The 24,716-nt window shown below is 56.6% G+C and overlaps 2 protein-coding genes across 3 annotated transcripts; one reads left to right on the top strand and one right to left on the bottom strand.

The window, feature by feature from the left end:
- Positions 1-6,575: 6,575 nt before the first annotated feature.
- Positions 6,576-16,111, top strand: LOC149429342 (DNA-directed RNA polymerase I subunit RPA34-like). 2 transcript variants are annotated; one of them, XM_089666524.1, is made up of 3 exons: positions 6,576-6,718; positions 10,212-10,335; positions 15,494-16,111. In XM_089666524.1, exons 1-3 carry the CDS (start codon positions 6,706-6,708, stop codon positions 15,885-15,887), a joined length of 531 nt encoding a protein of 176 aa, XP_089522650.1. In that variant the 5' UTR covers positions 6,576-6,705; the 3' UTR covers positions 15,888-16,111. The 2 variants fall into 2 exon arrangements, with proteins under 2 accessions (XP_089522650.1, XP_089522649.1); XM_089666523.1 differs by lacking the exon at positions 6,576-6,718 and adding an exon at positions 6,725-6,837.
- Positions 16,112-18,186: 2,075 nt separating this feature from the next.
- On the bottom strand, positions 18,187-24,371 carry LOC149429341 (uncharacterized; the record flags this gene model as incomplete). The annotated part of the gene is made up of 2 exons (XM_089666526.1): positions 18,187-18,882; positions 24,229-24,371. Coding segments are annotated over 2 exons (653 nt in total), but the record flags the coding sequence as incomplete, so codon positions are not given.
- Between the last annotated feature and the right edge of the window lie 345 nt (positions 24,372-24,716).

The following is a 24,716-nucleotide window of genomic DNA, read 5'->3' as shown; positions in this document are numbered from 1 at the left end:
ACAAGGACAGTCTGGGGGTCCATCGCACCCCATCACAAGGACAGTCTGGGGGTCCATCGTACCCCATCACAAGGACAGTCTGGGGGTCCATCGCACCCCATCACAAGGACAGTCTGGGGGTCCATCGCACCCCATCACAAGGACAGTCTGGGGGTCCATCGCACCCCGTCACAAGGACAGTTAGGTCAGCAAACTGGAGGTTATAGAAATGGTGGGTGACCAATATTACACAGATCACGTGACCCCAGGAGACCCCCCCCCCCCCCCCCCATCACCATCCACCTGGAATGAGGAGGTCTACCACCTATATCACCTACCACCTTCTCTGCCATCGGGCCATGGCTCCTCCCTTCCAGACCCCCAGCCAACTGTAGATCCCCTAACCACCCATAGTGGTCCACAGCACCCCAAGAGTACTCAGTCCCTACAGTGCCCCAGACGCGTCCCCCCCCCCCCCCCGAGAGCTCTCAGTGCCCCCAACCTGCCACTGTGCCCCAGCCTCCCCCCCCATAGAGCTCTCAGTGCCAACAGTGGCCCAAGACCCGCCCCCCCATAGAGCTCTCATTGCCAACCGTGCCCCCAACCTTCCACTGTGCCCCAGACCCCCCCTGAGAGCTATCAGTGCCCCCAACCTTCCACTGTGCCCCAGACCCTCCCCGTGCTCTCAGTGCCTACAGTGCCCCCAACCTCCCACTGTGCCCCAGACAACCCCCCCCCCCCCCGAAAGATCTCAGTCCTTACAGCGCCCCCAACTTCCCACTGTGCCTCTGACTGAACTGAGGGGTCTCAGTGCCCCCAATGTCCCACTGTGCTCCAGACCCAGAGAGCTTTCAGTGCCTATAGTGCCCCTCAGCCTCCTATAGAGCCCTCCAACATCCCACAGGAGTCCACAGAGCCCCCCCAACTTCCCTTGGTGCCCTCCAACATCCCTTAGTGGTTCGCAGAGCCCCTCAAGCTAATACAGGGGTCTAAAGTGCCCCTCAACTTCCTACATGTCTACTACCCCCCACAATGCCCAAATTGCACCTAAACCTGCCAGAGTAGTCCACAGAGCCTCCAGTCCTTTACTCTGCCCAACCAACAGCGCCCTCCAGCTCCCACAGGGGCCTACAGTCCCCCACAGTGCCCCTTGCAAAGCCCCCAAGTTTCTAGAGAAGCCTCGATCCCCCACCCCCGTACAGACTGTTGGGGCATGGAAGGTTCTGGCAGAATTGACGGCGGCCCGGTCTCTATAAAGTTGGGAACCGCAGACCTAGATGACATCACGGGGGCCCAGTCTGGCTGGAACACCATCCACCAATACCAGTCTACAGCCATTCGGATGCCACTTATCGGTATCTTCCAATGAGGAGCCAATGCCGGGATCATGTGATAGACTATTCTGTAGGAAGTGCCGGCTCCTACGTCAGATGAAGACTCAGCCAGGACACAGGAGGGGCGGCGGGACAAAACCCGGAGCTCGGTGAGGGACCCAATGAAGATTCTGTAGAGGGGGCCAGACAGACATCTCCATGGTGCTGGTCCTCCGCCATGTAGAATGGTTCCTCCTACCATCCCCCCACCGTGTCCAGTAGTGGCATAGAGACCAGACGTGTGATTGGCTGATGCCTGACATCCACTATATCAATAGAACTATCATGAGGCCCATCTGTGCAGCGTTCAGGAACCAGTCAGTCCAGCATTGGGGCCAGCAGAATTGTCCTTGCACCCTAGAGGCCACCTCGGGATCTGGACCCTCCCGCGGGACGCCTGGGGGAACTGGACCCCGCCGCGGGCCGCCTGGGGGAACTGGACCCTCCCGCGGGACGCCTGGGGGATCGGGGCCCTCCCGCGGGACGCCTGGGGGATCGGGGCCCTCCCGCGGGACGCCTGGGGGATCGGGGCCCTCCCGCGGGACGCCTCGGGGATCGGGGCCCTCCCGCGGGACGCCTCGGGGATCGGGGCCCTCCCGCGGGACGCCTCGGGGATCGGGGCCCTCCCGCGGGACGCCTCGGGGATCGGGGCCCTCCCGCGGGACGCCTCGGGGATCGGGGCCCTCCCGCGGGACGCCTCGGGGATCGGGGCCCTCCCGCGGGACGCCTCGGGGATCGGGGCCCTCCCGCGGGACGCCTCGGGGATCGGGGCCCTCCCGCGGGACGCCTCGGGAACTGGGCCCTCCCCCGGGCCGCCTGGGGAACTGGGCCCTCCCCCGGGCCGCCTGGGGAACTGGGCCCTCCCCCGGGCCGCCTGGGGAACTGGGCCCTCCCCCGGGCCGCCTGGGGAACTGGGCCCTCCCCCGGGCCGCCTGGGGAACTGGGCCCTCCCCCGGGCCGCCTGGGGAACTGGTGTATTGTGTCCACGTCCTATAGAAAGGAAAGCAGAAAGTGGGTTGTGCACCACAGAAATCATTCCCCCCGGTGATCACAGCTACCCAGAATGTCCATCGATAGGAATGCTGGTCCCTGAACAATGTGTGGGGGGTGGTGGTGTCACCGGAGACCAGATGATCCGCAGATCCTCCATCACCTCCTCGTCAAGTCTCCACCCCGACCAATGCCGTCACTCGTCTTCAGCCACATCAAAGCCGGAAGGATTAGCGGGGAATTTGTCGGGTAAATTGCAGGTTATTAGGACTAATAATCCCGGAATGTCACCCGCCATTACGCTCAACCAGCAATAAAAGAAAAAAGGTGCCCCGGAGGAGGCCATACACAGCCAGACGTTCCGGGACAGAGAGCGGGATCCCAGGAGGGGTCACAATGAGCACTGGAATCGGTTACCTCTATGTGCGCAGGCTCTGGAAGTAGATCCAGGTGGAACCCTGTAGGCCCGGAGCAAAGGATCCAGGTGGAACCCTGTAGGCCCGGAGCAAAGGATCCAGGTGGAACCCTGTAGGCCCGGAGCAAAGGATCCAGGTGGAACCCTGCAGGCCCGGAGCAAAGGATCCAGGTGGAACCCTGTAGGCCCGGTGCAAAGGATCCAGGTGGAACCCTGTAGGCCCGGAGCAAAGGATCCAGGTGGAACCCTGGAGGCCCGGAGCAAAGGATCCAGGTGGAACCCTGGAGGCCCGGAGCAAAGGATCCAGGTGGAACCCTGTAGGCCCGGAGCAAAGGATCCAGGTGGAACCCTGTAGGCCCGGAGCAAAGGATCCAGGTGGAACCCTGTAGGCCCGGAGCAAAGGATCCAGGTGGAACCCTGTAGACCCAAAGCAAAGGATCCAGGTGGAACCCTGCAGGCCCGGAGCAAAGGATCCAGGTGGAACCCTGTAGGCCCTGAGCAAAGGATCCAGGTGGAACCCTGCAGGCCCGGAGCAAAGGATCCAGGTAATAGATCCAGAGGCCAACCTGAGGAACAAGCAGGAGGGCCGCATGAGTCTCCCCAGCACCAGGCTGATGTGTCCCGGGCAGGGCAGCCATTTTTGGGCACAACATGGGTCCGACCTCATACACCAAATTACCAGCACAAGAGTAGGAGCCGCACGGTGACGCCACGCACAATGGATACTTCAAGAGCCTGTACAGGCCTCAGGGGACAAAGTGTCTTCATCTGAGCTCCTTCCAGCAGCTCCTCCCCCGCCCATCCCTCCAGGAGAGATGCCAAGACCAGGCTGGCACCACCACCTGTGTACACAGAGCCGGCAAATGACCCGCCACGCCCGCCGCCGCCCAGACAGGGGAGACAATGCGTTCCTTGTATCAGCCAATCAGAGGCTCACCCGCATTGGAGAAAGAGACTGATTTCACACCATGCATCGGATTGGCTAGAACAATGTGTACCTTGCTGAGGACCGAACAACAACGGGGTAAATGCTGAACATTTCCTCACCTCACACCCAGGACACACTGGTGGCAGATCACCCACTGGCCCAAGAGGACAGGAAAGTGTGCCGTACTCGTCATGATACACCCTCCACTGGGGGGCGCTGCTCTACGACTGACACGCCCTCCACTGGGGGGCGCTGCTCTACGACTCACACGCCCTCCACTGGGGGGCGCTGCTCTACGACTGACACGCCCTCCACTGGGGGGCGCTGCTCTACGACTGACGCGCACTCCACTGGGGGGCGCTGCTCTACGACTGACACGCCCTCCACTGGGGGGGCACTCTAAAAGATGGTGTGACCCCACGGAGCCCAAATCTATGGAAGAGACGGTGTGACCCCGCGGAGCCCCGATCTCCGGAAGAGACGGTGTGACCCCACGGAGCCCCGATATCCGGAAGAGACGGTGTGACCCCACGGAGCCCCGATCTCCGGAAGAGACGGTGTGACCCCACGGAGCCCAAATCTATGGAAGAGACGGTGTGACCCCACGGAGCCCAAATCTATGGAAGAGACGGTGTGACCCCACGGAGCCCCGATCTCCGGAAGAGACGGTGTGACCCCACGGAGCCCCGATCTCCGGAAGAGACGGTGTGACCCCACGGAGCCCAAATCTATGGAAGAGACGGTGTGACCCCACGGAGCCCAAATCTATGGAAGAGACGGTGTGACCCCACGGAGCCCAAATCTATGGAAGAGACGGTGTGACCCCACGGAGCCCCGATCTCCGGAAGAGACGGTGTGACCCCACGGAGCCCCGATCTCCGGAAGAGACGGGGTGACCCCACGGAGCCCCGATCTCCGGAAGAGACGGGGTGACCCCACGGAGCCCCGATCTCCGGAAGAGACGGTGCGACCCCACGGAGCCCCGATCTCCGGAAGAGACGGTGCGACCCCACGGAGCCCCGATCTCCGGAAGAGACGGGATGACCCCACGGAGCCCCGATATCCGGAAGAGACGGTGTGACCCCACGGAGCCCCGATCTCTGGAAGAGACGGTATGACCCCACGGAGCCCAAATCTATGGAAGAGACGGTGTGACCCCACGGAGCCCCGATCTCCGGAAGAGACGGTGTGACCCCACGGAGCCCCGATCTCCGGAAGAGACGGTGTGACCCCACGGAGCCCCGATCTCCGGAAGAGACGGTGTGACCCCACGGAGCCCCGATCTCCGGAAGAGACGGTGTGACCCCACGGAGCCCCGATCTCCGGAAGAGACGGGGTGACCCCACGGAGCCCCGATCTCCGGAAGAGACGGTGTGACCCCACGGAGCCCCGATCTCCGGAAGAGACGGTGCGACCCCACGGAGCCCCGATCTCCGGAAGAGACGGTGCGACCCCACGGAGCCCCGATCTCCGGAAGAGACGGGATGACCCCACGGAGCCCCGATATCCGGAAGAGACGGTGTGACCCCACGGAGCCCCGATCTCTGGAAGAGACGGTATGACCCCACGGAGCCCAAATCTATGGAAGAGACGGTGTGACCCCACGGAGCCCCGATCTCCGGAAGAGACGGTGTGACCCCACGGAGCCCCGATCTCCGGAAGAGACGGTGTGACCCCACGGAGCCCCGATCTCCGGAAGAGACGGTGTGACCCCACGGAGCCCCGATCTCCGGAAGAGACGGTGTGACCCCACGGAGCCCCGATCTCCGGAAGAGACGGTGTGACCCCACGGAGCCCCGATCTCCGGAAGAGACGGTGTGACCCCACGGAGCCCCGATCTCCGGAAGAGACGGTGTGACCCCACGGAGCCCCGATCTCCGGAAGAGACGGTGTGACCCCACGGAGCCCCGATCTCCGGAAGAGACGGTGTGACCCCACGGAGCCCCGATCTCCGGAAGAGACGGTGTGACCCCACGGAGCCCCGATCTCCGGAAGAGACGGTGTGACCCCACGGAGCCCCGATCTCCGGAGACGGTGTGACCCCACGGAGCCCCGATCTCCGGAGACGGTGTGACCCCACGGAGCCCCGATCTCCGGAGACGGTGTGACCCCACGGAGCCCCGATCTCCGGAAGAGACGGTGTGACCCCACGGAGCCCCGATCTCCGGAAGAGACAGTGTGACCCCACGGAGCCCCGATATCTGGAAGAGACGGTGTGACCCCACAGACCCCACGGAGCCCCGATCTCCAGAAGAGACGGTGTGACCCCATGGAGCCCAAATCTATGGAAGAGACGGTGTGACCCCACGGAGCCCCGATCTCCGGAAGAGACGGTGTGACCCCACGGAGCCCAAATCTATGGAAGAGACGGTGTGACCCCACGGAGCCCCGATCTCCGGAAGTGACGGGATGACCCACATGCGGTATACAGTATATATGATGCAGTGACGTGTACAGCGCGGGGTATATAGATATGAAGTCCCCTTACCTGTGTGTCCGGAGGAGCGGGTCTCGGAGGTGCCCGGATCTGGGCGGATGTCGGAGGTGCCCGGGTCGGGGCGGGTCTTCCCCCGGGCTCGGAGTTCGGAGTCTGGGAACTTTTCTCCCCGCCCCTCACATTCCTGCTCAGCCAGGTGTGTCCTGTGGGACAGGTGGGGCGACCGCTGGGCATGCCGGGAGATGTAGTGCCCCGCCTCCCTCTCCTTCACCCGCCACAAATATTCCCGAACTACAAATCCCGGCATGCTGTGTGGGTGAGGGCGGAGTATTTCACCGGCGCTCCGCCTACATTGAATACGCCTTCCCCCGCCTCCTGTGCCAGGCAAGGCGGAGTCATGTCACCATGGAGACTGGGCGGGCAGAGGAGGAGGAGGATGTGGTCCTCAGGACGTGTATTGGCGGTCTACGGGAAAATGGCGGTGTGCGCCGCCTTGGTAGATGGCAAGAGTGGGCGGGATCAATCCTTGAAGTGTCGGTGATTGGTGCTCTGCTGGAAGTGACGTTGCGGAGCCGAGCGGAGGATGGACAGGCCGGGTAAGATGGCGGCGCCCGGGGGTGACAACGTGCGATGGGGGAGGTGCGATCTATCTGCCGATGTGATGGGTGTTCTTCTCTGTTTTTGCTCCGAGCGATACGGAGCAGATTACCGAGCGGTGTGAGACTGACCTGAACCCTCTACTGAGCGCTGATTGGCTGTTCGGGGGGCGGGACTTATTAAAGCGGACCTGTCATAGCACTGTGTGATAAGGCTGCTGATCTTCCCCCTCCTGATCTACAATCCCCTCCCCCCTCGTCCACAATCCCCCTGATCTACATTCCCCCCCCCTCCCTTGTCCACAATCCCCCCCGATCTACAATCCCCCCTCCCTTGTCCACAAACACCCCGATCTACAATCCCCCCCTCCCTTGTACACAACCCCCTCCCCAATCTACAATCCCCCCTCCCTTGTCCACAAACACCCCCTCCCGATCTACAATCCCCCCCTCCTTTGTCCACAATCCCCCCGATCTACAATCCCCCCCCCTCCCTTGTCCACAACCCCCTCCCCAATCTACAATCCCCTCCTCCCTCTTTATGAGGGGCGTTGTCTCCATAGTCTGTGTAGTCCTCCCCCGCTCTGCAGAACGGATTATATATATCCAGTCCGGTCCGTATATATACCCCCATATCCCCCCAGTATATACAGTCCGGTCCGTATATATACCCCCATATCCCCCCCAGTATATACAGTCCGGTCCGTATATATACCCCCCATATCCCCCCAGTATATACAGTCCGGTCCGTATATATACCCCCCATATCCCCCCCAGTATATACAGTCCGGTCCGTATATATACCCCCATATCCCCCCCAGTATATACAGTCCGGTCCGTATATATACCCCCCATATCCCCCCCAGTATATACAGTCCGGTCCGTATATATACCCCCCATATCCCCCCCAGTATATACAGTCCGGTCCGTATATATACCCCCCATATCCCCCCCAGTATATACAGTCCGGTCCGTATATATACCCCCCATATCCCCCCCAGTATATACAGTCCGGTCCGTATATATACCCCCCATATCCCCCCTGGTATATACAGTCCGGTCCGTATATATACCCCCCATATCCCCCCAGTATATATGATGGATCTGGGTGGACAGTTTCCTCCTTCCTGATGCTTTGCCTGCAGTCTGGAACCCATGGACGTGACCAAAGACTGGGTTTCCTCCTTTCTGGTGCTTTGCCTGCAGTCTGGAACCCATGGACATGACCAAAGACCGGGTTTCCTCCTGTCTGATTCTGTGTCAGGCTCTACCTGCACTTATCTTCAGTTGTTCTTTGTGGGTCTTTCTTCCTTTAGTTTTGCCTTCAGCCAGTGAAATGCTCAGTTGTGATGAGATCAGGTGACTGTCTCGGCCATTGCAGAATATTCCACTTCTTCTCCTTCCTCCTGGGTTGCTCTTGCAGTGTGTTTTGGATCATTGTCCATCTGTACTGTGAAGCCGTCCAATCACCTTTGCTGCCGTCCAATCACCTTTGCTGTATTTGGCTGAATCTGGGCTGACAGTATATCTGTAAACACGGCAGAATTCATCCGGCTGCTTCTGTCACATGATCAGTGTGTCACCTGTAGGGGGGCGGACCCTCTGATCACATGATCAGTGTGTCACCTGTAGGGGGGTGGACCCTCTGATCACATGATCAGTGTGTCACCTGTAGGGGGCGGACCCTCTGATCAGTGTGTCACCTGTAGGGGGCGGACCCTCTGATCACATGATCAGTGTGTCACCTGTAGGGGGGCGGACCCTCTGATCACATGATCAGTGTGTCACCTGTAGGGGGCGGACCCTCTGATCAGTGTGTCACCTGTAGGGGGCGGACCCTCTGATCACATGATCAGTGTGTCACCTGTAGGGGGGCGGACCCTCTGATCACATGATCAGTGTGTCACCTGTAGGGGGGCGGACCCTCTGATCACATGATCAGTGTGTCACCTGTAGGGGGGCGGACCCTCTGATCACATGATGGAGGTCACAGCAATAGATCCCAGATACAAATCCCGCACTTAGAATCCACTCCGGACCTTCTTCCAGCTTCATGAAGAAATAACCAAGGGGTAGCCCACGCCTGGCCAGAAAACAGCTTTTCATTCCATTGTCCAGTTACTTTTGGACCCTTAAAAAAGGGGGGGTGGCTACTGTAAGAGCTGTAATATACATGGATTATGGATGGGATTATGTGGACTATAGATGGGATTATGTGGATTATGGATGGGATTATGTGGACTATAGATGGGATTATGTGGATTATGGATGGGATTATGTGGACTATAGATGGGATTATGTGGATCATGGATGGGATTATGTGGACTATGGATGGGATTATGTGGACTATGGATGGGATTATGTGGACTATGGATGGGATTATGTGGACTATAGATGGGATTATGTGGATTATTGTTGGGATTATGTGGACTATGGATGGTATACATTGATTATAGATGGGATTATGTGGACTATAGATGGGATTATGTGGATTATTGTTGGGATTATGTGGATCATGGATGGGATTACGTGGATCATGGATGGGATTATGTGGATCATGGATGGGATTATGTGATGGGATCATGGATGGGATTACGTGGATCATGGATGGGATTATGTGGATCATGGATGGGATTATGTGGACTATAGATGGGATTATGTGGATCATGGATGGGATTACGTGGATCATGGATGGGATTACGTGGATTATGGATGGGATTATGTGGATCATGGATGGGATTACGTGGATCATGGTTGGGATTACGTGGATCATGGATGGGATTACGTGGATTATGGATGGGATTATGTGGATCATGGATGGGATTATGTGGACTATAGATGGGATTATGTGGATCATGGATGAGATTACGTGCATTATGGATGGGATTATGTGGATCATGGATGGGATTATGTGGATCATGGATGGGATTACGTGGATTATGGATGGGATTACGTGGATTATGGATGGGATTACGTGGATTATGGATGGGATTACGTGGATTATGGATGGGATACATTGATTATGGATGGGATTACGTGGATCATGGATTTGATTATGTGGATTATGGATGGAATTACGTGGATGGATGGGATTACGTGGATGGATGGGATTACGTGGATCATGGATGGGATTACGTGGATCATGGATGGGATTACGTGGATCATGGATGGGATTACGTGGATCATGGATGGGATTACGTGGATCATGGATGGGATTATGTGGATTATGGATGGGATTACGTGGATCATGGATGGGATTACGTGGATCATGGATGGGATTACGTGGATCATGGATGGGATTACGTGGATCATGGATGGGATTACGTGGATTATGGATGGTATACATTGATCATGGATGGGATTACGTGGATCATGGATGGGATTACGTGGATCATGGATGGGATTACGTGGATCATGGATGGGATTACGTGGATCATGGATGGGATTACGTGGATTATGGATGGGATATCAGTGTTCCGTCTGTCTCTTGCAGGGAGGATCCATTATCAGTGTCCATCGAATTTCATCCCGGTGTCAGAGTGTGACGGCTCGGTGACCTCTGAACCCGACACAGAGGTGTGGCTGATCCGAGCCCCCCCAGACTTCAGTCCGGAGAGGTAGGTGATCCCCATCTACACGTCAGTGTGACTCCCACCAATAGGGGCAGCACTGCTCTATTCCCATCGCTGACATGTCAGACCACCCACAGAGTGCTGGAAGAGTTCAGGCGGAGGTGTGGTCGGGGCTGTTCCTGGTGACCCCCAACCTGTGACTGTTCCTGGGGCCACCATGGTATAGGGGGTGGGACGTGTCCTGGGGGGGGGGTCTTCCTTCACTTCCTGTCCTGGAAGATATCCCTGTTGTCTCTGGGACAGGTGACCCCACCCCCTATACCATGGTGGCCCCAGGAACAGTCACAGGTTGGGGGTCACCAGGAACAGCCCTGACCACACCTCCGCCTGTCCTGGTTGACTCCACACACTGAGACAGTGGGGGGGGGGGGGGGGGGGAGAGATATACTGATCATTGGGGGGATACATGGGGGGGGATATACTGATAATAGGAGGGATACATGGGGGGGATATACTGATAATGGGGGGGATATACTGATAATAGGGGGGATACATGGGGGGGATATACTGATAATAGGAGGGATACATGGGGGGGATATACTGATAATGGGGGGGATATACTGATAATAGGGGGGATACATGGGGGGGATATACTGATAATAGGAGGGATACATGGGGGGGATATACTGATAATGGGGGGGATATACTGATAATAGGGGGGATACATGGGGGGGATATACTGATAATAGGAGGGATACATGGGGGGGATATACTGATAATGGGGGGGATATACTGATAATAGGGGGGATACATGGGGGGGATATACTGATAATAGGAGGGATACATGGGGGGGATATACTGATAATGGGGGGGATATACTGATAATAGGGGGGATACATGGGGGGGATATACTGATAATAGGGGGGATACATGAGGGGGATATACTGATAATGGGGGGGATATACTGATAATAGGAGGGATACATGGGGGGGGATATACTGATAATAGGGGGGATACATGGGGGGGGGGGATATACTGATAATAGGGGGGATACATGGGGGGGGATATACTGATAATAGGGGGGATACATGGGGGGGTGTACTGATAATAGGGGGGATACATGGGGGGGGAATATACTGATAATAGGGGGGATACATGGGGGGGGGATATACTGATAATAGGGGGGATACATGGGGGGGAGATATACTGATAATAGGGGGGATACATGGGGGGGATATACTGATAATAGGGGGGATACATGGGGGGGGGGATATACAGATAATAGGGGGGATACATGGGGGGGAAAACTGATAATAGGGGGGATACATGGGGGGGTATACTGATAATAGGGGGGGTATACTAATCATAGGGGGGATACATGGGGGGGGGGATATACTGATAATAGGGGGGATACATGGGGGGGATATACTGATAATAGAGGGGATACATGGGGGGGATATACTGATAATAGGGGGGATACATGGGGGGATATACTGATAATAGGGGGGATACATGGGGGGGATATACTGATAATAGGGGGGATACATGGGGGGGATATACTGATAATAGGGGGGATACAGTTTGCAAGAGAAAGTATGTGACCCCCTTGGGATTCCGTGGAGTTTTGCATGAATTGGGCATAAAATGTGCTCTGAACGGCATCTAAGTCACAACAATAGAAGAACACAGTCTGCTGAACATAATACTACACAAACATTAGATGTTGCCATGGTTTAATTGCACATAACATGTAAACATTCACAGTGCAGGGAGGAAAAAGTATGTGAACCTTTGGACTTAATAACTGGTTGACCCTCCTTTGGCAGCAATAACCTCAACCAAACGTTTCCTGTAGTTGCAGATCAGACCTGCACAACGATCTGGAGTCATTTTGGACCACTCCTCTTCACAAAACTGTTTCAGTGTAGCAATATTCTTGGCATGTCTGGTGTGAATCGCTCTCTTAAGGTCATGCCACAGCATTTCAATGGGGTTGAGGTCAGGACTCTGACTGGGCCACTCCAGAAGGCGTATTCTGTGCTGTTGCAGCCATTGTTTTGTTGAATGACTTGTATGCTTTGGGTCATCATTGTCCTGTTGCATCACCCATCCTCTGCGGAGCTTCAGTTGGCGGACAGATGGTCGTACGTTTTCCTGCAAAATGTCTTGATAAACTCTGGAATTCATTTTCCCATCAATGACAACAATCCGTCCAGCCCTGAGGCAGCAAAGCAGCCCCAAACCATGATGCTCCCTCCGCCATGTTTCACAGTGGGGATGAGGTTTTGATGTTGGTGTGCTGGGCCTTTTTTTCTCCACACATAGTGTTGTGTGTTCTTCCCAAACAACTCAATCTTGGTGTCATCTGTCCACAGAATATTCTGCCAGTAGTGCTGTGGAACATCCAGGTGCTCTTTTGCAAACTTCAAACGTGCTGCAATCTTCTTTTTGGCCAGCAATGGCTTCCTCCGTGGTGTCCTCCCATGTGCTCCATTCTTGTTTCATGTTTTCCTGATTGTAGATGTGTCAACAAAAATGTCAGCATGTGCCAGAGATTTCTGTAGGTCTTTAGCTGACACTCTGGGATTCTTCTTTACCTCATGCAGCATTCTGCGCTGTGCTCTTGCAGTCATTTTTACAGGACGACCACGCCTAGGGAGAGTAGCAACAGTGCTAAACTTTCTCCATTTGTAGACAGTCTGTCTTACCGTGGACACATGAACATCAAGGCTCAAGGAGATACTTTTGTAACCCCTTCCAGCTTCATGCAAGTCAACAATTCTTGATGGTAGGTCTTCTGAGAGCTCTTTTCTGCGAGGCATGGTTCACATCAGACAGTGCTTCTTGAAACCAGTAAACCCAAAACAGGTGTCAGCAACACATCCAATATCATCACACTGATTGGAGTCAAGGTTGGCTCACTCCCGGCTCCAATCAGCTCTGGGAGAAGTCATTAAGCTAGGGCCTCACATACTTTTTCCTCCCTGCGCTGTGAATGTTTACATGTTATGTGCAATTAAACCATGGCAACATCTAATGTTTGTGTAGTATTATGTTCAGCAGACTGTGTTCTTCTATTGTTGTGACTTAGATGACGTTCAGAGCACATTTTATGCCCAATTCATGCAAAACTCCACGTAATCCCAAGGGGTTCACATACTTGTTCTTGCAACTGTACATGGGGGGAATATACTGATCATGGGGGGGATACATGGGGGGGATATACTGATAATAGGGGGGATACATGGGGGGGGATATACTGATAATGGGGGGGATATACTGATAATAGGGGGGATACATGGGGGGGATATACTGATAATAGGGGGGATACATGGGGGGGATATACTGATAATAGGGGGGATACATGGGGGGTATACTGATAATAGGGATACGGGGGGGGGATATACTGATAATAGAGGGGATACAGGGGGGGGGATATACTGATAATAGGGGGGATACAGGGGGGGGGATATACTGATAATAGGGGGGATACATGGGGGGATATACTGATAATAGGGGGGATACATGGGGGGGGTGACGGAGCGTAGGCAGGACAGAACGTACAGAGTAGATGTCAAATGGGTAAAGCTTTATTAGAACAGACGACAGTCACTTAATGGGGAGTAGTGCCGGGAGAGAGAGTCTGAAACACTTGTAATGCAGCCCCGGGGGGGGGGGGGGGCAAAGGTAAAGTCTCCAAAGCAGTTCCTAAATAGTCAGGTATCCCTGGGGAAGCATACATTCACGCAGGCTGGTGCAGTGGCCTCGGGCCGGGCTGGTGGAGTGGCCTCGGGCCGGGCTGGTGGAGTGGCCTCGGGCTGGTGGAGTGGCCTCGGGCCGGTGCGGTGGCCTCGGGCCGGTGCGGTGGCCTCGGGCCGGTGCGGTGGCCTCGGGCCGGTGCGGTGGCCTCGGGCCGGGCTGGTGCGGTGGCCTCGGGCTGGTGCGGTGGCCTCGGGCCGGGCTGGTGCGGTGGCCTCGGGCTGGTGCGGTGGCCTCGGGCTGGTGCGGTGGCCTCGGGCTGGTGCGGTGGCCTCGGGCCGGTGCGGTGGCCTCGGGCTGGGCTGGTGTGGTGGCCTTGGGCTGGTGCGGTGGTGCCGGGCTGGTGCGGTGGCCTCGGGCTGGTGGGGTGGCCATTGGGCCGGTGCGGTGGCCTCGGGCCGGTGCGGTGGCCTCGGGCCTGGCCGGTGCGGTGGCCTCGGGCTGGTGCGGTGGCCTCGGGCTGGTGCGGTGGCCTCGGGCTGGTGCGGTGGCCTCGGGCTGGTGCGGTGGCCTCGGGCCGGTGCGGTGGCCTCGGGCTGGGCTGGTGTGGTGGCCTTGGGCTGGTGCGGTGGTGCCGGGCTGGTGCGGTGGCCTCGGGCTGGTGGGGTGGCCATTGGGCCGGTGCGGTGGCCTCGGGCCGGTGCGGTGGCCTCGGGCCTGGCCAGTGCGGTGGCCTCGGGCTGGTGCGGTGGCCTCGGGCTGGTGCGGTGGCCTCGGGCCGGGCTGGTGCGGTGGCCTCGGGCTGGTGGGGTGGCCTCGGGCCGGTGGGGTGGCCATTGGGCTGGTGCGGTGGCCTCGGGCCAGTGCGGTGGCCTCAGGCCGGGCCGGTGCGGTGGCCTCGGGCTGGTGCGGTGGCCTCGGGCCGGGCCGATGTAGCTTCTGGGGTCCCCCCGCTCCAGTGGGGCTTAGGCAGAGTCTGGCCACTATCGCCCCACCGCAGCTGGGATCCCTTAGTGATTGTACGCAGAATGGAACAACAGGAGTGACCAGCACTGGCCTCTTAAACCCCCTGAGCAGGATGAGAGGTGGGGGGGGGGAGGGGGTCATTATCGGTGACAATGAAGACACTGAAACAGGATAATTGGATTTGCAGCTGTAAACAGGGTAACGGTGGGGGGAATACATTAGTACAAAGGTAAGGCACTAATTAGGGATGTATACACTAACTGAATTTGGGACCTTTTGTGGGGGGCGAGTTAACTACAGCTCGGGGCCTTTGGCACACAGGAGTGAATACTGATTGGAGGAGGCTCTTCCTATGGCCAGGAGGGATTAATAAAGGAATTAATAACTGGGACTTGCAGAGACCCATATCTTGACAGGGGGGGATATACTGATAATAAGGGGGATACATGGGGGGGGCAGGTATAGGGAAGGGTATATGGTTGGTGGGGGTCTTGCACATGTGACTCGGATCTAACCCTCCCCCTCCCCTGTATTGCAGCTTCAACTCTCACCGCTTCCCTCTCCCCGGCTACAAGATGCAGAAGGTGAAGTCTGACGGCAGGAGGAGATTCTGTCACGTCATCTCGTCGCCCTGCTCTGACGCCCCGTTCACACCCTTCCTGTGCCACCCCGAGGGCTGCGGGGCCAGGCTGCTTTGTGTTCCTTCATTCAAAGGCACCATGACAGTGGCAGAGGCCCATGGGGACCCCGACACTCTTCACAGTATCCCGGACAAGCCCCCCCTGACCATCCCCCCGGGGCTGAAGCAGAGGTTCCAGCCGTTTGGTTCTCTTCCACCCAGAGCTGCCGGCGGAGGAGACTCGCTGCTATCGGGGGGAACCCGGAGAACGAAGAGAGCCAAGAAACGCAAACGGGAAAAAACAGGAAATTAACTGTAGTGGGCGTCGTGGTGACATCATCACTGGGGAGGGCGTCGTGGTGACATCATCACTGGGGAGGGCGTCGTGGTGACATCATCACTGGGGAGGGCGTCGTGGTGACATCATCACTGGGGAGGGCGTCGTGGTGACATCATCACTGGGGAGGGCGTCGTGGTGACATCATCACTGGGGAGGGCAGGGGGACAGAAATCAATAAATCCTGTATTCATATACAAGTGTCCTGGCTGGTCTGTATTACCTCACCCGTCCACTAGATGGCTGGTCTATCACTGCAACTGTATCAGTGGGAGGAATAGTGCCCCATCATTGGTGTCAGTGGTAGGAATAGTGCCCCATCATTGGTGTCAGTGGGAGGAATAGTGTCCCATCATTGGTGTCAGTGGGAGGAATAGTGCCCCATCATTGGTGTCAGTGGGAGGAATAGTGCCCCATCATTGGTGTCAGTGGGAGGAATAGTGCCCCATCATTGGTGTCAGTGGGAGGAATAGTGCCCCATCATTGGTATCAGTGTGAGGAATAGTGTCCCATCATTGGTATCAGTGGCAGGAATAGTGCCCCATCATTGGTGTCAGTGGGAGGAATAGTGCCCCATCATTGGTGTCAGTGGGAGGAATAGTGCCCCATCATTGGTATCAGTGGAGGAATAGTGCCCCATCATTGGTGTCAGTGGGAGGAATAGTGCCCCATCATTGGTGTCAGTGGGAGGAATAGTGCCCCATCATTGGTGTCAGTGGGAGGAATAGTGTCCCATCATTGGTGTCAGTGGGAGGAATAGTACCCCGTCATTGGTGTCAGTGGGAGGAATAGTGCCCCGTCATTGGTGTCAGTGAGAGGAATAGTGCCCCGTCATTGGTGTCAGTGGGAGGAATAGTACCCCATCATTGGTGTCAGTGGGAGGAATAGTGCCCCATCATTGGTGTCAGTGGGAAGAATAGCGCCCCATCATTGGCGTCAGTGGGAAGAATAGTGCCCCATCATTGGTGTCAGTGGGAGGAATAGTGCCCCATCATTGGCGTCAGTGGGAGGAATAGTGCCCCATCATTGGCGTCAGTGGGAGGAATAGCGCCCCATCATTGGCGTCAGTGGGAAGAATAGGGCCCCATCATTGGCGTCAGTGGGAAGAATAGGGCCCCATCATTGGCGTCAGTGGGAAGAATAGGGCCCCATCATTGGCGTCAGTGGGAAGAATAGCGCCCCATCATTGGCGTCAGTGGGAAGAATAGCGCCCCATCATTGGTGTCAGTGGGAAGAATAGGGCCCCATCATTGGCGTCAGTGGGAGGAATAGCGCCCCATCATTGGTGTCAGTGGGAAGAATAGCGCCCCATCATTGGTGTCAGTGGGAAGAATAGGGCCCCATCATTGGCGTCAGTGGGAGGAATAGCGCCCCATCATTGGTGTCAGTGGGAGGAATAGTGTCCCATCATTGGTGTCAGTGGGAAGAATAGGGCCCCATCATTGGCGTCAGTGGGAGGAATAGCGCCCCATCATTGGTGTCAGTGGGAGGAATAGTGCCCCATCATTGGTGTCGGTGGGAGGAATAGTGCCCCATCATCGGTGTCGGTGGGATGAATAGTGCCCCATCATCGGTGTCGGTGGGAGGAATAGTGCCCCATCATTGGTGTCGGTGGGAGGAATAGTGCCCCATCATTGGTGTCGGTGGGAGGAATAGCGCCCCATCATTGGTGTCAGTGGGAGGAATAGCGCCCCATCATTGGCGTCAGTGGGGGGAATAGTGCCCCATCCTTGGTGTCAGTGGGAGGAATAGTGCCCCATCATTGGCGTCAGTGGGGGGAATAGTGCCCCATCCTTGGTGTCGGTGGGAGGAATAGCGCCCCATCATTGGTGTCAGTGGGAGGAATAGCGCCCCATCATTGGCGTCAGTGGGGGGAATAGTGCCCTATCATTGGTGTCAGTGGGAGGAATAGTGCCCCATCATTGGCGTCAGTGGGGGGAATAGTGCCCCATCATTGGCGTCAGTGGGGGGAATAGTGCCCCATCATTGGTGTCAGTGGGAGGAATAGTGCCCCATCATTGGTGTCAGTGGGAGGAATAGTGCCCCATCATTGGTGTCAGTGGGAGGAATAGTGCCCCATCATTGGTGTCAGTGGGAGGAATAGCGCCCCATCATTGGTGTCAGGGGGGGGAATAGTTCCGCAAGGGCCGGATTTGGGACGCAGGTTGGAGCGCACTGTTCTAGATGGCTGGCCTGTATTGCTGCACCCGTCCCCTAGGTGTCACTCTTGGGTAGGATGTCATAGGTCATGTGACCTCAGTAAACACTGCATTGATAAGTTTGTAAAAATAAACTTTATTGAGACGCTGTGAGACAATCTCCGGCATACAGGAATGATAGAAGACATCTGATTGGCTATAAAACGTTCTATGTACATTGCGGGTGAGGCTCCTCCCCTGCGGGTAAGGCTCCGCCCCTTAGGGGTGGTCACAGTTCTCGGGGGGTCACCGTTCTGCTTTCATCATACATTCCCTTCCTCGCATCCAGATGCTGTGCTCCCTGATGATGTCACACTTTTCTCTGATGATGTCCTAGTTTCCTCGTCCCCTGATGACGTCATGGTGACCTCCTGGGATGTGGCGGGTTGAGGCATGTTCTGTGCGATCCTGCGGTACCCCCCGCTCTGTTCCATGATTCTCTGTAGTCGCTCCCATCCCCCCTCCTCCCCTTGGAGGGCCCTTTCATACAGTCTGGTGTGGGCCCTCAGTTCCCGGACGGAGCGCTGCGTCTCCCGAGTCCGCCGCAGCAACGCCAGAGAGCGCAGCGAGACTTCCAGGAGGTGGGAGGCGGCTGGTCTGTTCATGGGGGGCGGGGCAGTGCCAGGCACTGGAGAGGGGGCGTGGCTAGGTGTGGGGGGAGGGGCCAGGCGGGGAGCTATCCTGGGATAGGATCGAAGAATGGGAAGATAGGATGAAGGGGCGGGGCACTTCCGATGGCGGCGTGTGGGTGGCTGGAGGAGGAGGAGCCGAGGCTGCGAAGAACAAAATGGGGAGAAATCAGCAAATTCAGATCAATTAATGTGATATTCCCGTATATACATACTATACTATACACCCCTCCCCCGTATACAATGTATATACCGCACACCCCTCCCCCCCGTATACAATGTATATACCGCACACCCCTCCCCCCCGTATACAATGTATATACTATACACCCCTCCCCCCGTATACAATTTATATACTATACACCCCTCCCCCCGTATATACTGTACACCCCTCCCCCCCCCCCGTATACAATGTATATACTATACACCCCTCTCCCTCTGTATACATTGTATGTACACCCCTCCCCCTCTATATACAGTGGTTTGAGAAACACAATAATCCGTTTGAGGGGTTGACTTGGTCTCCAAATTTTCCAGATCTCAATACAATCCTGCATCTGTGTGATGTGCTGGAAAAACAAGTCTGATCCATGGAGGCCCCGCCTCACATCTTATAGTGTGCCCCATCTCCCCTTGACAGAGGTATAGGGTGTCCCATCCCCACAGCAGCTGTAAATAATCCCCAGTGTCACTTTCTTGGTGCTGGAAAGCGCCCCCGAAACCTCCATAGAAGTCGATGACGCTCGCTGACAGCACCTGCAGCATTTAAGGGGCTTTTATTCAGCGTTAGCATAGAGGTATTGCAGAAATTAGATATCCCAGGATGCACTGGGATCAGCAGAGCTGGAGGTTGCTACTGAGTGGGGGATCAGCAGAGCTGGGGGTTGCTGCTGAGTGGGGGATCAGCAGAGCTGGGGGTTGCTGCTGAGTGGGGGATCAGCAGAGCTGGGGGTTGCTGCTGAGTGGGGGATCAGCAGAGCTGGGGGTTACTACTGAGTGGGGGATCAGCAGAGCTGGGGGTTTCTACTAAGCGGGGGATCAGCAGAGCTTGGGGTTGCTACTAAGCGGGGGATCAGCAGAGCTGGGGGTTGCTACTGAGCGGGGGATCAGCAGAGCTGGGGGTTGCTACTGAGCGGGGGATCAGCAGAGCTGGGGGTTGCTACTGAGTGGGGGATCAGCAGAGCTGGGGGTTGCTACTGAGCGGGGGATCAGCAGAGCTGGGGGTTGCTATTGAGCAAGGGATCAGCAGAGCTGGGGGTTGCTATTGAGCAAGGGATCAGCAGAGCTGGGGGTTACTATTAAGCGGGGGATCAGCAGAGCTGGGGGTTACTACAGAGCGGGGGATCGGCAGAGCTGGGGGTTACTACAGAGCGGGGGATCGGCAGAGCTGGGGGTCACTACAGAGCGGGGGATCGGCAGAGCTGGGGGTCACTACAGAGCGGGGGATCGGCAGAGCTGGGGGTCACTACAGAGCGGGGGATCGGCAGAGCTGGGGGTCACTACTGAGCGGAGGATCGGCAGAGCTGGGGGTCACTACTGAGCGGAGGATCGGCAGAGCTGGGGATACTACTGAGAGGAGGATCGGCAGAGCTGGGGATACTACTGAGCGGAGGATCGGCAGAGCTGGGGGATACTGAGCGGAGGATCAGCAGAGCTGGGGGTTGCCACTAAGCAGGGGATCAGCAGAGCTAGGAGTTACTACTGAGTGAGGGATCTGTAAAGCTGGGAGTCACTACTGAGTGGGGGATCAGCAGAGCTGGGAGTTACTAATAATTGGGTAATCAGCAGAGCTGGGGGTTGCCACTGAGCGGGAGGATCAGCAGAGCTGGGAGTTACTACTGAGTGGGGGATCAGCAGAGCTGGGAGTTACTACTGAGTGGGGGATCAGCAGAGCTGGGAGTTACTACTTAGTGGGGGATCAGCAGAGCTTGAGGTTGCCACTGAGCGAGGTGATCAGCAGAGCTGGGATTTACTACTGAGTGGGGGATAAGCAGAGCTGGGTGTTGCCACTCAGTGGGAGGATCAGAAGAGAAGGGAGTTACTACTGAGTGGGGGATCAGAAGAGCTGGGGGTTGTCACTGAGTGGTGGATCAGCAGAGCTGGGGGTTGCCTCTGAGCAGGGGATCAGCAGAGGTGGGAGTTACTACTGAATGGGGGATCTGCAGAGCTGGGGGTCACTACTGAGTGGGGGATCAGCAGAGCTGGGGGTTACTAATAATTGGGTGATCAGCAGAGCTGGGGTTTGCCACTGAGCGGGGTGATCAGCAGAGCTAGGGGTGGCCACTGAGTGGCAGGATCAGCAGAGCTTGGGGTTACTACTGAGTGGGGGATCAGTAGAGCTGGGGGTTGCCACTGAGTGGGGGATCAGCAGAGCTGGGGGTTGCCACTGAGTGGGGGATGAGCAGAGCTGGGGGTTGCCACTGAGTTGGGGATCAGCAGAGCTTGGGGTTGCCACTGAGCGGGAGTATCAGCAGAGCTGGAGTATACTACTAAGTGGGGATCAACAGAGCTGGGAGTTACTGAGTGGGGGATCAGCAGAGCTGGAGGTTGCCACTGAGCGGGAGGATCAGCAGAGCTGGGGGTTCATACTGAGTGGGGGATCAGCAGAGCTGGGGGTTGCCACTAAGGGGATCAGCAGAGCTTGAAGTTATTAATGAGTGAGGGATCTGCAGAGCTGGGGGTCATTACTCAGTGGAGATCAGCAGAGCTGGGAGCCACTAATAATTGGGTGATCAGCAGAGCTGGGGGTTGCCACTGAGTGGGGGATTAGCAGAGCTGGGGGTTGCCACTGAGTGGGGGATCAGCAGAGCTGGGGGTTGCCACTGAGTGGGGGATCAGCAGAGCTGGGGGTTGCCACTGAGTGGGGGATCAGCAGAGCTGGGGGTTGCCACTGAGTGGGGGATCAGCAGAGCTTTGGGCTGCCACTGAGCGGGAGGATCAGCAGAGCTGGAGGATACTACTGAGTGGGGGATCAACAGAGCTGGGAGTTACTACTGAGTGGGGGATCAGCAGAGCTGGGGGTTACTACTGAGTGGGGGATCAGCAGGGCTCCGGGTTGCCACTCAGCGGGAGGATCATAAGAGCAGGGGGTTACTAGTGAGTGGGGGATCAGCAGAGCTTGAGGCTGCCACTGAGTGGGGGATCAGCAGAGCTTGGAGTTACTACTGAGTAAGGGATCTTCAGAGCTGGGGGTCACTAAGTGGGGATCAGCAGAGCTGGGGGTCACTACTCAGTGGAGATCAGCAGAACTGGGAGTTACTAATAATTGGGTGGTCAGCAGAGCTGGGGGTTGCCACTGAGCGGGAGGATCAGCAGAGCTGGTGGTTACTACTGCGTGCGGGATCAGCAGAGCTGGGGGTTACTACTGAGTGGGGGATCAGCAGAGCTGGGAATTACTACTGAGGGGGGGATCTGCAGAACTGGGGGTCACTACTGAGTGGGGGATCTGCAGAGCTGGTGGTTACTACTGAGTGGGGGATCAGCAGAGTTGGGGGTTACTACTGAGTGGGGGATCAGCAGAGCTGGGGGTTACAACTGAGTGGATAATCAGCAGAGCTGGGGGTTACTAATTGGGTGATCAGCAGAGCTGGTGGTTGCGACTGAGCGGGAGGATCAGCAGAGCTGGGGGTTATTACTGAGTGAGGAATCAGCATTGCTGGGAGTTACTACTGAGTGGGGAATCAGCAGAGCTGGAGGTGTCCACTGGGCGGGAGGATCAGCAAAGCTTGGGGTTACTACTGAGTGGGGGATCAGCAGAGCTGGGGGTTGTCACTCAGTCGGAGGATCAAAAGAGCAGGGGGTTACTACTGAGTGGGGGATTAGCAGAGCTTGGGGTTGCCACTGAGTGGGGGATCAGCAGAGCTTGGGGTTGCCACTGAGTGGGGGATCAGCAGAGCTGGGGGTTACTACTGAGTGGGGGATCAGCAGAGCTGGAGGTTGCCACACAGCGGAAGGATCAGAAGAGCAGGGGGTTACTACTGAGTAGGGGAACAGCACAACTGGGGGTTGCCACTAAGCGGCAGGATCAGCAGAGCTGGGGGTTGCCACTGAGTGGGGGATTAGCAGAGCTGGGGGTTGCCACTGAGTGGGGGATTAGCAGAGCTGGGGGTTGCCACTGAATGGGGGATTAGCAGAGTTGGGGGTTTCTACTGAGCAGGTAATCAGCAGAGCTGGGGGTTACTACTGAGTGGGGGATGAGCAGATCTCTGGGTTTCCACTCCGCGGGAGGATCAGAAGAGCAGGGGGTTACTTTTGAGTGGGGGGTCAGCAGTGCTGGAGGTTGCCACTGAGTGGGGGATCTGCAGAACTGGGGATCACTACTGAATGGGGGAATAGCAGAGCTTGGGGTTACTAATTGGTTGATCAGCAACGCTGGGGGTTACTACTGAGTGGGGGATCAGCAGAGTTGGGGGTTTCTACTTAGTGGTGGATCATCAGAGCTGTAGGGTACTAATGAGCAGGGATCTGCAGTGTGGGGGTATTACTGAATGGGGGTCAGCAGAGCTGGGGGGTACTAGTGAGCAGGGATCTGCAGTGTGGGGGTATTACTGAATGGGGGTCAGCAGAACTGGGGGGTACTAATGAGCAGGCATCTGCAGTGTGGGGGTATTACTGAATGGGGGTCAGCAGAGCTGGGGGGTACTAATGAGCAGGGATCTGCAGTGTGGGGGTATTACTGAATGGGGGTCAGCAGAGCTGGGGGGTACTAGTGAGCAGGGATCTGCAGTGTGGGGGTATTACTGAATGGGGGTCAGCAGAGCTGGGGGGTACTAATGAGCAGGGATCTGCAGTGTGGGGGTATTACTGAATGGGGGTCAGCAGAGCTGGGGGGTACTAATGAGCAGGGATCTGCAGTGTGGGGGTACTACTGAGCCCCTGTAAGGGCATTTTCCAAGCGTATACAGATCCTGCTGCAGCTGAAGGCGCGTTGATGATGTAGAAGTGAGTGTGAAGAATGATGGGGGCGATACTTCCTGGACCCCCGTATTCCTCCGGTATCTTCAGGCAGGAATGGGGTCCCAGGAGATCCGGGAGAAGACTGAGCAGCTGAAAGCTCCTGAGATTAGACGAGGCTCTTGTATTGGACTGGAAGTGCCTCCTCAGGAGCCTTCCTACAATGATGGGACCTCGGGCCCCGTGACTCGGAACACAAGGTAGGGTAAGTATAATACTAGACCCCCCCGTTGGGTTGTTGTTGCACGTCTGCGTTCCTGGGGGGGGGGTTCCCCTTGTTTGCCAGGTGACCCGGACTAAACGTCGGGGAGAATTTTGTGTTGTGGGAATAGGGGGGAAACCTTTCAGTGGGGACCCCTGCACTGATGACAGCCGAGACGGGACTTCCCTCACTTAGTGAGAGTTCCTCTTACTTCCTGTTGTGTCATCGGTAGAGGAAATGAACAGAAATCTCACCAACGGGGCAGACGGCCACCCAACCTCTCCCTCCTCTGCTGTCAGGTGATGTTACCTGCCAGCTCCGCCTCCTCTCCTTACCTGTTTCAGTACGACATTTTGCAGTATATAGATGGGAGTATACGCCGTCTGCACCCTGGTTGTCCCCTGCGCTCCGGGTCCTGGAGCATGGACGCTGGTTGATCCATTGGTTTCCTCTGAGCTGAGGCTCTCTGAGCTGCTATCTGTGAGGGAACATCAAAGAACATCCATCAGATCCTGGAGAGAGGAGGAGGGCGAGGAACATGGAACACGAGGAAGAGAGGATGACGGGAGGAAGGTCAAGGTTACTCTTCTGTTGGCCCAATTCTGGAGAAGGTCATCTCAGTCACCTGCCCTGCAAGACTCGTATCTTCAGCTCATTGAAACTAAACTGTTCATTGGGTTACCATCGAAGAAATCGGCAAAAAGCTCTAAAAACTGGAGGTGGAGAGAAGAAGGTGTGGTGGACGTTACTACTGGGGAGTACTGGGCCCCTGTAAATGGGCCCCTGTAAATGTGACTGTTGGGGGATTAGAGGAGACGTTGTG

This window comes from Staurois parvus, unplaced genomic scaffold (assembly GCF_062004578.1).
Source record: "Staurois parvus isolate SC_StPar_1 unplaced genomic scaffold, SC_StPar_1.0 ptg002752l, whole genome shotgun sequence".
Classification (NCBI taxonomy): domain Eukaryota; kingdom Metazoa; phylum Chordata; class Amphibia; order Anura; family Ranidae; genus Staurois; species Staurois parvus.
Note: the sequence above shows the minus strand (reverse complement) of the source record. Positions and strands in the feature narration are given on the sequence as shown.

Coding starts and splice junctions, on each gene's coding strand:
- LOC149429342 (XM_089666523.1), top strand. CDS start 6,753: ATGGGGGAGGTGCGATCTATCTGCCGATGTGATGGGTGTTCTTCTCTG. Junction 6,838..10,211: donor ACGGAGCAGATTACCGAGCG/GTGTGAGACTGA, acceptor TGTCTCTTGCAG/GGAGGATCCATTATCAGTGT. Junction 10,336..15,493: donor CCAGACTTCAGTCCGGAGAG/GTAGGTGATCCC, acceptor CCTGTATTGCAG/CTTCAACTCTCACCGCTTCC.